At 36.3% G+C, this 14,071-nt stretch overlaps 1 protein-coding gene across 2 annotated transcripts in view; it reads right to left on the minus strand.

Moving 5' to 3' along the window:
* Nucleotides 1-14,071, minus strand: part of ARMC8 (armadillo repeat containing 8) — a 112,329-nt gene that overhangs the window by 55,170 nt on the left and 43,088 nt on the right. For both annotated transcript variants that reach the window (XM_044252284.1, XM_044252285.1), the window contains 5 exons: nucleotides 12,463-12,534; nucleotides 10,706-10,848; nucleotides 10,504-10,601; nucleotides 7,009-7,101; nucleotides 1,916-1,996 (listed from right to left, as the gene is read on the minus strand). In XM_044252284.1, the coding sequence (XP_044108219.1) occupies nucleotides 1,916-1,996; nucleotides 7,009-7,101; nucleotides 10,504-10,601; nucleotides 10,706-10,848; nucleotides 12,463-12,534 (487 nt within the window). The remainder of the gene's footprint in view (nucleotides 1-1,915; nucleotides 1,997-7,008; nucleotides 7,102-10,503; nucleotides 10,602-10,705; nucleotides 10,849-12,462; nucleotides 12,535-14,071) is intronic.

The raw sequence follows: 14,071 nt of genomic DNA on the forward strand, positions 1-14,071 counted from the left end.
CTTATAGTAGTGTCTAAAATGGGGTTGTGGCAAAAAGAACAGAAGGAAACAAAGTTACAGTAAAAATCTGGAAAGGACTAAACTAACAACTTTTATTTTATTTTTTAAAGATTTATTTATTTATTTGAGAAAGAGAGAGGATGGAGGGACAGAAAGCCCCAAGCAGACCCGATGCTGACCGCAGAGCCTGACGTAGGGCTTGATCCCATGACCCTGAAACTACGAACAGAGCCAAAACCAAGAGTCTGATGCTTTAACCAACTGTGCCAACCAGGAACCCCCTAATTTAACTTTTAAAGCACTGGATGTTATTCACAACTAATGAAACATTGAACATTATACCAAAAACTAATCATGTATCATATGTTGGCTAACTGAATTTAAATAAACAACAACAACAAAAACATTTATAAATTGTGTTACATTCCTCAAAACTAGATTACTGGTCTGTGACCATAACATGGGGTCAAACCCTTGACTACATACAATATACAACTCGCAGGAGCTTCTTTGAGAACAGTTATTTTTCATTCTTTCTGTTTAGTTCTCACCAGACAATCTAATCCTCACTTCCAAGCCTGAGTCTACAATATGATGTTCTTATGCGGGAACTCGAGATTGGTAGGATAGGTAGCTCAAAGTGTGAATTACTTCTGTCCGTCATCTCAGCAATGATCAGCAGCACAGCATGTGTACACCTAAAATATGGGAGCTAAAACTGCCAATGATACTCTGACAATGGAGCAAACCTTGGCTAAAGAATAATGTTACCAAAACCTTTTTCCTTTCACAATGCGTAACCTATTATAGTAGATAAGGAAGCTTGGTGCAGAAAAGAAAAGAAAAAAGGAGGCAGAACTGAGGGAATTTATGAAGCTAGAGGATGGAGAAGAGGAGAAACAGTAAATAGCCACCCCAGCAATTGTTTCTTGATGTGCCAATGCTGACTGGTTTCAGCCTCCATGTGGCACGGGGTAGAGGAAGCAGCTTTCAGTATATATTTCCTTCCCCCCTCCCTGTGGCTAATTCCAAGGTGGCTCCATTCCCCATTCCTGTCCTTGTGAGTGCTTCACCAAGATCAAACTTTGGGTGTCTAAAGTAGGAAAGCATAGATATTAGCAGGCTGCAATACAGAGCAGATTAGAATCAGTGCACGAGGACAAACAAAATGAGTACTTCTCTCAATGCTCTGTGTTGAAGTGCTGGCATACCAACTCTAATGTGACACAGTAAAGACAATGCCCCATTATCTGCTATAAGTTGCTAGTTGGACAACAATGAAATAACCAAATTTTTAACTTCATGCTTGATAATGTATCATGATGTTTTCTTATACATAAAAGACAATGAAGGAAATTTAATTAACAAGTCTGAAAACCTCTGACTTTTTAACTCAAAATACAAAACAGAACACATTTAAAAAAAAAATCACAGCATTAGACAAAAATCTAACTTTTTATGAGACTTCACATTTTGAAATACCCAACACATTTTAAATGTTGATGTATATGTAGGTATGTGTTCTAAATCTGAGTCACTGTGGCTAAGTCAGGTCTCAAATATGAAATCAAAGTATTTCCTGATATAGCAAGCCAGTGTTCCTATATACTTCAAGGAACCTCCTCCTCATGTGCAGCTTTGGCACTGACATCAGAGCAGAAGAGACTGTTAAAATCAATAGCAAATCAAGCCACAACAATATTCTGAAAGAAAAAAAAATGGAAAGGCAAGGTAGCTTTTAAAATTCTTTAAAGAGGATTATATAGGTAAAACAATGCCCCACTTTATTAATAAAATGTTATTCTTGATCACAGTATCTATCAAAGCATTAAGATATGTGGGCCTCCATCTAGATCAAGACTCTAGGAACCAAAAATAAAATAGAAGAATCTGGCCATAATTTTTAACATCTTACTTTGTAAGATACTGAGGTTAGTAGGTGAGCAATATTCTGAACTGCACCATGGTTAAATAAAATTGTTTGATGATCTGGACCCTGTAAGAAAAGAGAACATAACATTAAAAAGAATAATGACTGATTCCAACAAAACATTCATTTAAGTGTAGGAAGTTCATTTACTACAAATTCTCACCTACACTTCTCTTGCATAAATCCATCCTAATAAAGCAAGGCAGACAAAGCGTTGCCATTTCTTATGTCACCCCAGTTCTGTAGAACTACTGCTTCCTTACCTTCCCCCCCAAGTAATGAAAGGGACACAGAAGCTATCCTGGCACAGGCCCTTTGTAGTTCTTAAATAACACACCATCACAGCAAGAGAACCACTGCGAATTCTGCATTTCATATACACAACCCTACGCTATGCTCCTAGAGAGAACAGCAGTCATTCTTACAACTTTAGACTGATGAACTAGTCGGAGGAACCCTAAAACTAATTAAGTGCAAGAACTGGATCAGAGCTTAACCTACCATCAGGGAAGTCTGAATTATGGATGGTGGAAAACACAACACTCCATACATAGAAGTGAATATGGTTTGGTTTCTGTTTCTATCTCGTTTCTCTTCTTAAGTTATCATTTCTGAGAGTAGGAAGGTAAAGAAATGGGAAAATTCAGGATTTTATTTTTCATCAGCTGTCTTCTACTAAGCAATTTATCGAAATCTTCAAAGTGACAAAAGCTAAAGGTTAATGCAAGGCTTTGAAATTGCCACAGTTTGTATACACTGATTTTTTTTTAAAAAAATCTTCAATGTTTAAGTAATCTCTATAACACATGGTGGGGCTTGAACCTATAGCTCTGAGACCAAGAGTCGAATGCTCACCAACTGAGCCAGCCATATGCCCCTCCTAACACACTGATTTTATGTACCACCCACCCATTCAAATAATGAAGTCAGAGCAAGGATAGGGATGCTATTTTATGCTTATCATTATTCAGAAGAGAAAAACACAGCACTGAAAGTCGGCTACCTATCTGGGTTCACCAGAGAAAACCAGCTGCTAGTCTAGGAAAAAAAAAAAAAAAAACTCTCAAATCAATTTTTCCAAGGCACTATTTAGCCAAATAACAATGATCTTGAAGATACCTCATTCTTTCTTGGATAAAAGTGGGGAGATCAGTATTCATAGTCCTGAATCACAAAACAGCCATCTATTTTATAGGTAGTAATTCCCTGAACATTTTATATACCATTAAAAGGCTCCTTTAAAAAACAAAAACACTTCAGCAATTTCTCTTACTAACTTCTAGTTTCTAATTTTTTATGCAAAATATTCCACACTCTACTCAGGTAACCCCCATTACATAGATTAGGTAGATTCTAATGTTTCACTATTAAAAACAATGTTTTGTTGAACATTATTAAAGCCAGCCCCACCTCAGTGGAAACTCTTAGAAGAATATAAGGATAAATTCCTTGCATACCTCGCTTGATATATGTATCCTAACATATCCATCCAGAATAATGAAGGCTTGCTTTTAGAACAACTAAAGATACTGACACTCTCAAGGCACAGGATGGGAGTATGCTCTTTATCTTCCTACCTCATCTTCATCCATGCAATTACAATTATAGGTACTAATTATTGGGCACTTGCTATGAGTTGGGCACTGCTCTAAATGCTTTACTTGAATCGTCTCATTTGAAATAGGAGTCTCCTGCTAATTCAATATAAAGATAGTGGTGGAGACTATAATGGAGAACCTAGGAAAAGGTTTTCCTAAGAATCTGACCTATTTTTTCCTTACATAGTAACAAGAAGGTAACTAGAATAAATTGTGAAGATAAGCCTAAATTACACTAAATTATGCTGACATGTTAGCATACTAAGGTTTTTTTGCCTTCCATATAAATTTCAACATCCTAATTTAAATACTGGCAGTGCTTAGAAGAATAGCTAGTAGATGGAGTACTGCCTCTACCCTTGCACCTCATGGCTCTTCCATCTCTGTATTTATCTCTGTTCCTCTGCTTTGAGGTGACCTGATATTAACAGACTGTTTTATATTCTTCAAGCCTTACATACATATACAAATACATAAGTATATCCTTTCTCCTATTTCAACACAAATGGCAGAATACTACATATATTTGTGCTATATGTACTATACATACATATATGTACTATACTATACATATTGCTCTGAACCTTTGATTCCTTTATAGTACTTCCCAGAAATCATTCACGAGTACCGAAAGAGCTTTATTTCTTTTCTGACCTTACTCCGCTGTATGGATAACCCATACGTTAGTAACCTATAGTTACACATTGAGATTGTTTACAATCTTTTACTATTACAAAATCACTTCAGTAAATACCCATCCACATACATCTTTTCTTTTTTTTGCATGCATCTTTTTTTAAGAGCTAGATCACTTATGGAATATCTGTACTGATGAAGTTATATTATGAAAAAGATCAAGGACGATACAATTCATTTAACATAACTATTCCCTCTGCTTACAAGATATTGTAGTTTTTAATCCCTGAATTTCTTTGCCCCAGAGATTACAGGAAATAATTATAACAAAAGAAGCTCTTCCTCCTCCTCTCTGTGGTTGTACACAAGATTGTGTAAAAACAATTGCAAACAATGGAATTGTTGGCTAAACCAACCAGAGTAAAGTTATCATTTGATTCTTACCAAGTCTCTTTTAGGTCTCTCCAAATTAACCCATATGGACTTAGGCTGGTGAGGCAACATCCACAGGGTGGGAAGCAAATAAGCCCTCAAGATTTTAAACTCTAAAGGACAGGTCTCAAAAGTTTGAGTAACCTGTTTAAGAGGTGGCAACAACTTAATATTACTAGCTTTTAATTTTTTTGCTCCTTAATACATCAGGGAGAGAATTTCTAAGATATTATTAGGATTATATTGGTAGTTAAGTTCTAGGGGAGTCAAAAGTTATATGTCTATTTCTGACTGAGCAGGGTTTGGTACCCCTGACCCTCCCATTGTCCAAGGATCAACTGTATATGTAAAGTTGTGAATGAGTCTGAAAATTCTATTATGAATCTTATTTTAAGCCTATATGTAAACTGAACAACATGAAAATAAAAGGTTTTAATAGTTAATGACTATACAGAGATCATCAGATCAATTGTTTTTAAAAATTCATGCTAGTAAATCTATAGAAAAAGTAATATTTATATTAGGCTATTGTCTTTGGGTTTATAAATCTGTAATATTTCCTAAGGTTTAATTATATCTCAGAACACTTAAATTTGGTTGTTTAATTACAGTGGCAAAAGCTAATTACCAGGCTAAACAAAAGATGAGTTAAGGTGATTTTCTCTGATAATATCTTCAGTTCTGTTAGTGGCATGAGGATGCCTACAAATTCTTGCTCAGCACAAGATTCTCTCCAGCAAAAGAACTAATGATTTAATGGCTTTCTTTTATCCATGATTTCAGCTAAAAAGCACTGAGAAATTTTAGATGGCAAGCCGAAAGGGATTCAGAAGTTTCTGATGAGTAATTCTAAAAGCTATTTGGGTAACTTCTGAATGTAACATAATAATGTGACATGTAGTAATTATACCTCCAGGTCTAATATTCAGTACCTCTTTGGGATTACTGTAACTATTAGATGCTGTGCTCTCAAGCACTTAGGTATAGATGCAGAAAGATTTCTAATGAGGTACAGGAGTTCTGGAGTATCCTCCTTTACCTATCTGCCAGGGCTGGGCTACTACAAGATTTAATTTTACTGTTGAAAAATTCTACACTCTATGAAGTTCAGCTCATTTTTAGTAAATAAATGGCAACAAAATTGTCATTTTCTCAAAGTCTTTCTTTGCCCACCTCAAAAGATTAAGGGAGTATTTGACATCCCTGCACCTACGAGTTGACCTCCACACTGCCAAAGCAATCTGGGAAGAGAAATTCAAAGATTTTTTACAAAATCTTTAAATTCTAAATGTCTTAAATAGAACCAAATAGGCTGTGAAAGCCTACTAGGATTTGGGAGGGAAGGGTTAAACAAATTATTAAGGTACTTCTTCTGGAACCTAGTGATTTAAATTTTCATTTATTTGGGTAATTATTCTAAAATAATATACATGTATGATCTTCCTGGTTTCATATGTAGGTGTTCACTTCTCTTTCCTTTATTTTCTACAGTTCCCCAAACTCCTTACTTTGTCTTATTACAAATATAGGTAAGTGAGTAATGCTGTCCTGAAAAATTTATAGTCATCAGAAGATAAACATGTGGTTAGAAATTGGCAAATGTGTAGAAATTATGAAAGATCTCTAATAAATAATCACCCATGGCTATCAAAAGACTATACTCCATATGTAAACTACGAAACAAAGTAAGTAGCACTTTGCAGCCTCTTTAGTTTAGGTTGAGACCCTTTTAGGAACAGAAATTTCTCTCAACAGAGAGCAGAGAAGCTGCTCTCATTTCACCTTATATGAGATCACTTAAAACAATTTCCAACAATGAGGGTGTGGGTAAACAGTTATGATCACACACTGCTGGTAGGAGTATAAAATGGTACAACCTCTATACAAGACAGTATGTGGTAAGATTACAAATGCACACATTCTTTGACTCAGCAATTTCTTATAAAATGTCTTATCCAAGATAGTTCTGCAGCACTGTTTTATAATAATATAAGACTGGAACAAGGCAAATGTCCAACAATAGAGAACTGGTTATACAAATTATTGTATATCTTTATAGTAAAAGATATAGTAATATATTTTATAGTAAAATACTATACAGCTGTTGGGGAAAAAAATGAGGGGGTCTCTTATGTACTGATATAGAATAGCTTTCAAGATGTGTTAAATGAAAAATACAAAGTATTTGTATATGTATATGTATGGAAGCTACCATTTGTGTCCAAAAAGGGGAAGGGTAAAGGGATATATACATAGGTCTGCTTATATATAAAAATAGGGGAGGGGGAGAATATACAAAGGTCTGCATAATTATATATTACAGGTTATCTCTGGGAAGATACACAAAGAAGGCACATCTCCTGGGGGCATAGATGATTTTACATTACAGAGAACATTTAATCTGGTTCTTACTTTACAGCAGTGTGAGAAGATCTGACAGATGTACTCCTGTGTGTAGCGGGACCTGCTAAGTAGCGCCATGAGGTGTGGTATCACTGTGGCATCCTGGAGTCGAAGGAAAAGAGAGCACAGCAACAAGGAACTTAGGCACTGTGAATATATATAACTATTTCCATGAGCAGGCACATATGCAAGCTTCTTAATCACAGTAAATCAACAGTCTTTAAGGAACACAGCAAAACAAAAAAGAGAGTCACCAAATTGTTTAAGTAAAGGATGAGGGGCTTCAATATTCATCCTCAACAACAAAATATAAGAATGGGAAATTCTCAATTTCTCCCACATAAACAGCCTATATCCTCACAATAAGACAAAACTATTTCAAAAGACATGACAGAAATCTGTTCTGAAACCAAAATGTGAGCTAATGAGATATACAATAACAAATAGCCTGTAAGGAGGAATCACAGTGAGCTAATGAGTTATACAATAACAAATAGCCTGTAAGGAGGAATCACAGTATAAAAATAAAACTTGACAGTTTTGATCTCTGAGATGTTACGGTAAGTATCACAATGACTGTAGTTAGCTAATTTCAATCTTCACAAGACAATCTGTAAAATATCAACTCCTCACTCAGAGCACATTCTCTGCCTATTGCTGACACTTAGCAATATAAAGTTGGTGCAGTAGACAAGAGGACAATCTGCCCAATCTGCTGCAGGGCTCTCCAAGAATCCTCTTCTTCTTAGGGTGCAAAGGGAATTAAAAGTTGAAAGGGTATTTGGTCTGAACCACAGAAGGAAAAGGAGACTTAGCTCAAGCTTCCCAGTCAATGCTGTCATAGTCCTAAAGCTGTACTTCTCAAATATGAATGTATATGCAAATTCCCAGGAGATAGTCATCGGGTACAGATTCTGATTCCATAGGTTTGGAGTAGGATCTAAGCTCCCAGGTAAGGCTGCTGCTGCTGGTCCATAGACCACACTTTGACAAAAGACAACAGAAGGAAGGAAGGTAACTTAAGAGTACTACTGTTGGGATGAACAAGATATGGGGTTTCCCTTAGAAAGAAAAGAATGCCCAAAATCGTTAAAAGGCTAAGTGAAAAAAACAAAAGGCAACTGATTCCCTCTAAGCAGAATCTTTCCCTTTGCTTATTAGTATAACCCTTTTGTGTTATCACAAGCAGTTTAAAAACAAATGAAAAATTTAGAAAACCCCAAAGAAGTCAGGTACTAAATGTGTAGAAAGAAACAGAAGAGAGAAGATGAGAATGTTAAGTACATTTCTATTTCATGGAGGAGGGAGGGGAAACAGTGATTCCGTTGGCAGAAAACAGGGAAGCAAGTAGCAGCTAAGAAAGAACAGGCAATCAAAAGATGATATGAAAGTTTCTATTAAGCTCCTGAACTTACTCCCACCTACTTTCTTTCCTCCATTGCTCTCTCATCTCTCGGTTTTCCTGTAATAACAGCTTCATCCCGTTTCTTCACACCTGCCCCCTTTCTGCCAATTGTCTTATATAGATCTACGATTTATAGTTCATTAAACAAGAAACAGTTACATAATTTGCCCAAAGTCACCCAACTGATAAACAGGATTTCAAACTAGACATCCTACCTTCTTCTAAGCGAACTGCCCTGTTTTCAGTTTAGTATCTAAGTTGCTATGCCAACTGGCTCTATACAAGCCAACTCACAGAGGGCAGTTAATTACATTAAAACATTACTCTCTGTCATCATTCCATCCAGCACTCTTCACAGATTCAGATTCCAAACCTGAGGCATAAAACACTGTCACTGTGAAAGTCACTTAATGTCCCTGGGTCTAAGAGTTAAGCTGGGTGGACTAGTTTTCCAAATTACGTACCATGAACCATTAGTGGGTCATAAAATCATTCTGAAGAGCAAGGAGAAAGGAGTTAAAACGGCTGGCCAGGACCAGTTTCCCACTCACTGGGCTAGGGGTTAGAAAGAAACTTCTAGGGTAAAGAAGACAGGTGATTGGTTTAATCTCTTTGTAAACATCACAATATGACCTTTAGAGAAACAGACTGATATTTACTAGGAGGTGAGTCCTTCTCTATATAAAGCTTGGAGAAGGAGTTCCCAGTTTAGGACTGCTTTTAGTAAACCAGTGGTCCATGGACCAAGAGCCCCTGAATTACCTGGAAACTTGTTAGAAAAGCAAATTCTCAGGCCCTATCCCAGACTCACTGACTCAAAAAGTCTGGCAGAAGGCTCCAGCAATCTGTGCTTAATAAAGCCTCCAGCCAATCGTGGTCTGTGCTCAATTCTGAGAACTGTTGTAGTGAACAATACCAATTTATATGGCATGGCTCCCTGAAGAATACTGCACAGATCCCTGAGGTGTAAAATTGAGATATTTCATAATTTAGAGCCTCCCTGCTGTGTAAAGTGACCCATGAACCTCACTTACAGACTTTATGTACCATTATGGGCCAGAGGAGCATGTATCTGATGTGGGGAGGATAACTATGGAGCCTCGTGGCATGCCCGTCTCTCCCTGCTTCCATTGCCTATGCCTCCTAATGGCTTATGCTCTTGAAGTATTCGTAAAATGTGATTCCAGATAAGATCTCTGACTTATATATGTTCTATATGACACTGTGATTCTCTGTGATGGCTCACAGAATCACAACCAGCATTTTTCTAAAAATGAGAAAGCATAGACTAGAAACCAGGGGATATCACATTTATGGAATTGTTTTGTGAAGACTGTCTCAGGAGTATTCTCTCTCTCTCTCTCTCTCTCTCTCTCTCACACACACACACACACACACACACAGTGTGACAATGGAAAATGTTTTTCTTATTGTGGACTGCAGATCAGGGAGTATGAAAAACACTGGCCTGAATAATACTCATTAAGAAAGTCCAATGTATGCAATAGATTAAAGATCCCCTAGTAATCCCTAAGGTTTTTGAAAACTACTAAATGACTCCAAAGATCTCTGGATTCTTTCACACATATTCTCTGATTTTAGCCTGGCAAGTAAGCCTCCTGCAAGCTATTTTCTGGCTCACCTCTTCCGTTGAAATCAACACTGATGCCCTTCCTATATTTAACTATTCTGCCCACTGTCCTGTATCTTCTCTCTTACACAGATCTTTCCTAGAATGGCCTCCTTCCTCTCCACTTCTCTAAATCGTATCCATTATTCAAGATCCAGGTCAAATTCTCTGTAAAGCTCACTCCGCTGGATTTAATCTAAACTGAGTACATGAAATATACTGCCTTAATTTGCTATTAAGAGAGCAAAGCGGGTCTTTTAAAAAATAGCTTATAAATTCCTCAAGGTCTGATACTATCTTTCACTTCTTTATAATACCTAGAACATTTGATATTTGCAAATTAGCAAGAACCGAAATACTTCTTGAGACTTTTCTGTAACGTAGTTATGAAGAATTTTGAGATGCTGAGTAAAGTAGAGGTATGATATTAGTGAAATGTACTGGTGGTTCAAAAACTTCTAAAACTCACTGTATATAGAAGTTCCTCTGGAGTTACAGGACTGGTGAAGATGGTGCGCAGGCATCGGAGGCAAGCTTCAATGAACTTCAGGTCTGGAGACAGTAGTCCTATTAACAGAAAATGGACGTGAGACTCATCCTTTCAGTCTGTATTTTAAACCCTGCAAACTGTTTCTAATTTTTACTTGTACAAAAATGACTTCCTTACATACCTTGCAGTAAGGCTGGGATAATATGGCAATCTAGAAGAGACTTGACATTGTTTTCAGTACCCATAGCAAGACTTCCCAATACCACTGCACATTCAGTTTTCAGCTCTGTACTTGAGGTTTCTTGCTGAAGCAAGTACAACAATCTAAAAAGAAGGACTTTGATAAACAGAGGAGACTAAAACAACTAAACAAAAGTAATTAAGCTAAAAGTAATGTGACAGAAAAATGCTACCAATATATCCCACATATTAAAAATATGGTTTGTGAGCTAACAGAAGGCTAGGAAATGATCATTTGTTTGTACCAACTCTTCATTTAAAAAAGGAATAATTGGGTAAAAAATCAAAAGAGATTTTCTTCATTTTGAGCAAAAGCACTATATATATATACTTAAAATTTCAGAGTTTATCAGAACTATTAATCTGAAAGTTGTCTACAAGTAGACAAAGCAGCCCCAAAGTTAATTCATGTTATCTGCTGCTCCAGGATATGAAGACTCAGAATATTCAATGCCAAGCATTGTCAGATCTTAAATTCAGACTAGCAAGGGACCTGCACTATCCAGAAGTGTGGTTCAGAAATCACAGAGACTTAGCCTAGAGGGAACATTCAGAGTCCTTGCGCAGCTCTTTCAAGCAAGGGAAACTTGTCTTTCTCCAATTTTCCCATTTGGGGAATCAGGAGATCCTCGCATTTCTATTCCAGTCCTGCCTGCCGAGCAACTATTCCCATACTCTAATCATCCACCACTTATGATCACCTCCTTTATGTTTTAAGGTAGAACACTCATGTGCCTTAAAGTACATTTATATACAGTGAACACTTATCCCCTAAGAAAGGCTACTGAGAGCTTTATGGTTACCAAAGTATATATTTGAGATCAGTTACAATAAAAATAATAAGATCATCAATACTGTATCAGAAAACAGAAATGAAGAAAGAGAAAAACCAAAACATTAAAAAACAGCAACTGCACATAAAACTTAATTCTGAGAAGCAAAGGCGAAGAGAAAGTTATACAACTATCATTGTCTACCAGAAAAAAATTAAGTTTATCAGAAAAAAGATCAAGCTTTCCAAGTTAAAAAACAGCAAATTCTAAAAATTAGAAATTAAAAAAAAGAAAGTCAGGATTAAAAATCAAGCAGGATTTCTTTTTTAAATTAAAAAAAGGTTTTGAGAATCCTAAGAAATTATTATCCAGTCATACAAAACTGCCGAAGCCGGAATGCTGGGTGGCTCAGTCGGTTAAGTGTCTGTCTCTGGCTCAGGTTCAGGTCATGATCCTCATTTCCTGGGATTGAGTCCCACATCGGTCTCCTTGCTCAAGAGGACGTCTGCTTCTCGCCCTCCCTGCCACTCCCCCTGCTGTGCATGCTCTCTCTGACAAATAAATAAAATCTTAAAAAATAAAAATAAAAACAAAACAAAGCAAAAAAACCCGCCAAGGCTCTGAGGAGATAAAGAATCAGGCTGGTGTATATTGTCTATCTATCCAACACATCCTTTTATTGAAAAGCCAATGATCTTCCTGAATTTCCAAAAAGTATTAATACATTTGCTTCATATTCCATTCTCTGATACTTAAAAATTTCTAAAGAGATGCTTCATATATTTCAAAGCATTTATTTTAAAAATTAGGAGGTTTTCAAAAAAGGATAGACAATACAGAAAAAAGGTGGGTTTTATGGATGAGAATGAGAAATATACTAGAAACTTAGTATGAATATCAGAAAAGGAATTGATAGCAAACATACCTTGGAACGGCTCCTAAAACAATGAGATTGGCTTTCTGCTTGTTGTTTCCAATTACAGCATTTTTCATGTCTCTGAATTCAGGGGAAGAGAAGAGAGTAAAGTATGCTGAAACATGACAGAAAAATCAGTAATCAATTCCTTCCACTTTATTATGCAACATCTTGTATTAGCAAACATAGAAGTCCGTGACAAAGTCAAATCCACCTGAGTACCAAAGAGAAGGAACAGAGACAGGTACTGGATGAGCCTGGGGGCTGTAAAACACCACAGTGTGGGAGTGGGGAAAGTGGGAGATACCCTAAGCACTTGTGAAAGACTTCCAATACAAAGCATGTTCTTCAGACAAGGCCCACACATTTTATCTGACCTTGTTTCAGGGATCATGACTTTGTTCCTTTGTTTCCTCTCTTTCTGAATTCTTTGAACTGAGTATTTCTTATGATTCTATTTTATCTCCTTTATTGCCTTATTAGCTGTGCCTCTTTGGGTTTTGTTTTATTATTTTTTAGCAGTTGTTTTACAATTTATAATATGTATCTTTTAATTTATCACGGTAGTCTTCACAGAATAGTATCTCATTTCATTTGTATTTTAAGAGTCTTGCAAGCATATACTCCCATTTCCCCATCAAGTCTTTGTGCTACTACTGTCATACATATTTTATTTTTCAGTTGGTTAGAAATAATAATATACTGGTACTATTTTTTACTTAAGCAGCCAATTACCTTTTAAAGAGATTAAAGGAAGAAAAAATCTTTTATATTTCTCACATACTCACCAGTATTTTTCATTCTAGCTATACTCACATCTTCATCAGGGGTAAAACTTACGGAATAAGAAAAGTATCTCTATGAATGGCCATTTGGTTCACAAACACTGATTGGTCCCAAAGGACAGGTGGAGAAAAAACATATGGCTCAAAATAAGCCTATTACTACTAATAAAATGATTAATAAAAAATACTTACCCTAATCGGTCAGTAGTGCTATCTTAATATAAAACACTAGAACACTATGTGATTCTATACAGCAGTGGTTCTCAAACTGGGGAAGAGAGCATTAAAGCCCCATTGGGGCATTTCAGAAGTTTATAAGGGCGTCTGGAAATTTCTGGCCGTAGTTTTACAATTAGACAGAAAGCATTTTTGTACAGTTAAAAAAAAAAAAACAAACTTTATTTTTCAGTACTGCATCTGGCCCTGTAAATAAAAAGGAAATTATACTTTTTATTAGAAGTTATTTCATTTTGGAAAATCAGACCACCCAGCACAGGGGCCACTCCCAGTACTGGAATTATTGATACCAAACATTTACATATGGAAATATTAAAAAATACCTTTTTAAAAAGTTCTCCCATTATTAGCAAGGAAGGCATCATATTATTTTTGGAGTTATGCAAGTGAGGAGTTATATTATTATAGATTTAATTTCAGAGTAGTACAGTGGTCATTAAATATTTACAGGGGGGAGTCAGGTCTGTGTTAAGACCATCACTATAGAGCCTCAAAGTTCTTAGCTCACACATTTATTTCATATCCCAAAATAAGGTCCCCTACATTCCCAACCCAGCATCTCTTTTGACTCCTTTAGGTGGTCATGGTCTAATGTA

Source organism: Neovison vison, chromosome 6 (assembly GCF_020171115.1).
Source record: "Neovison vison isolate M4711 chromosome 6, ASM_NN_V1, whole genome shotgun sequence".
Taxonomy (NCBI): Eukaryota; Metazoa; Chordata; class Mammalia; order Carnivora; family Mustelidae; genus Neogale; species Neogale vison.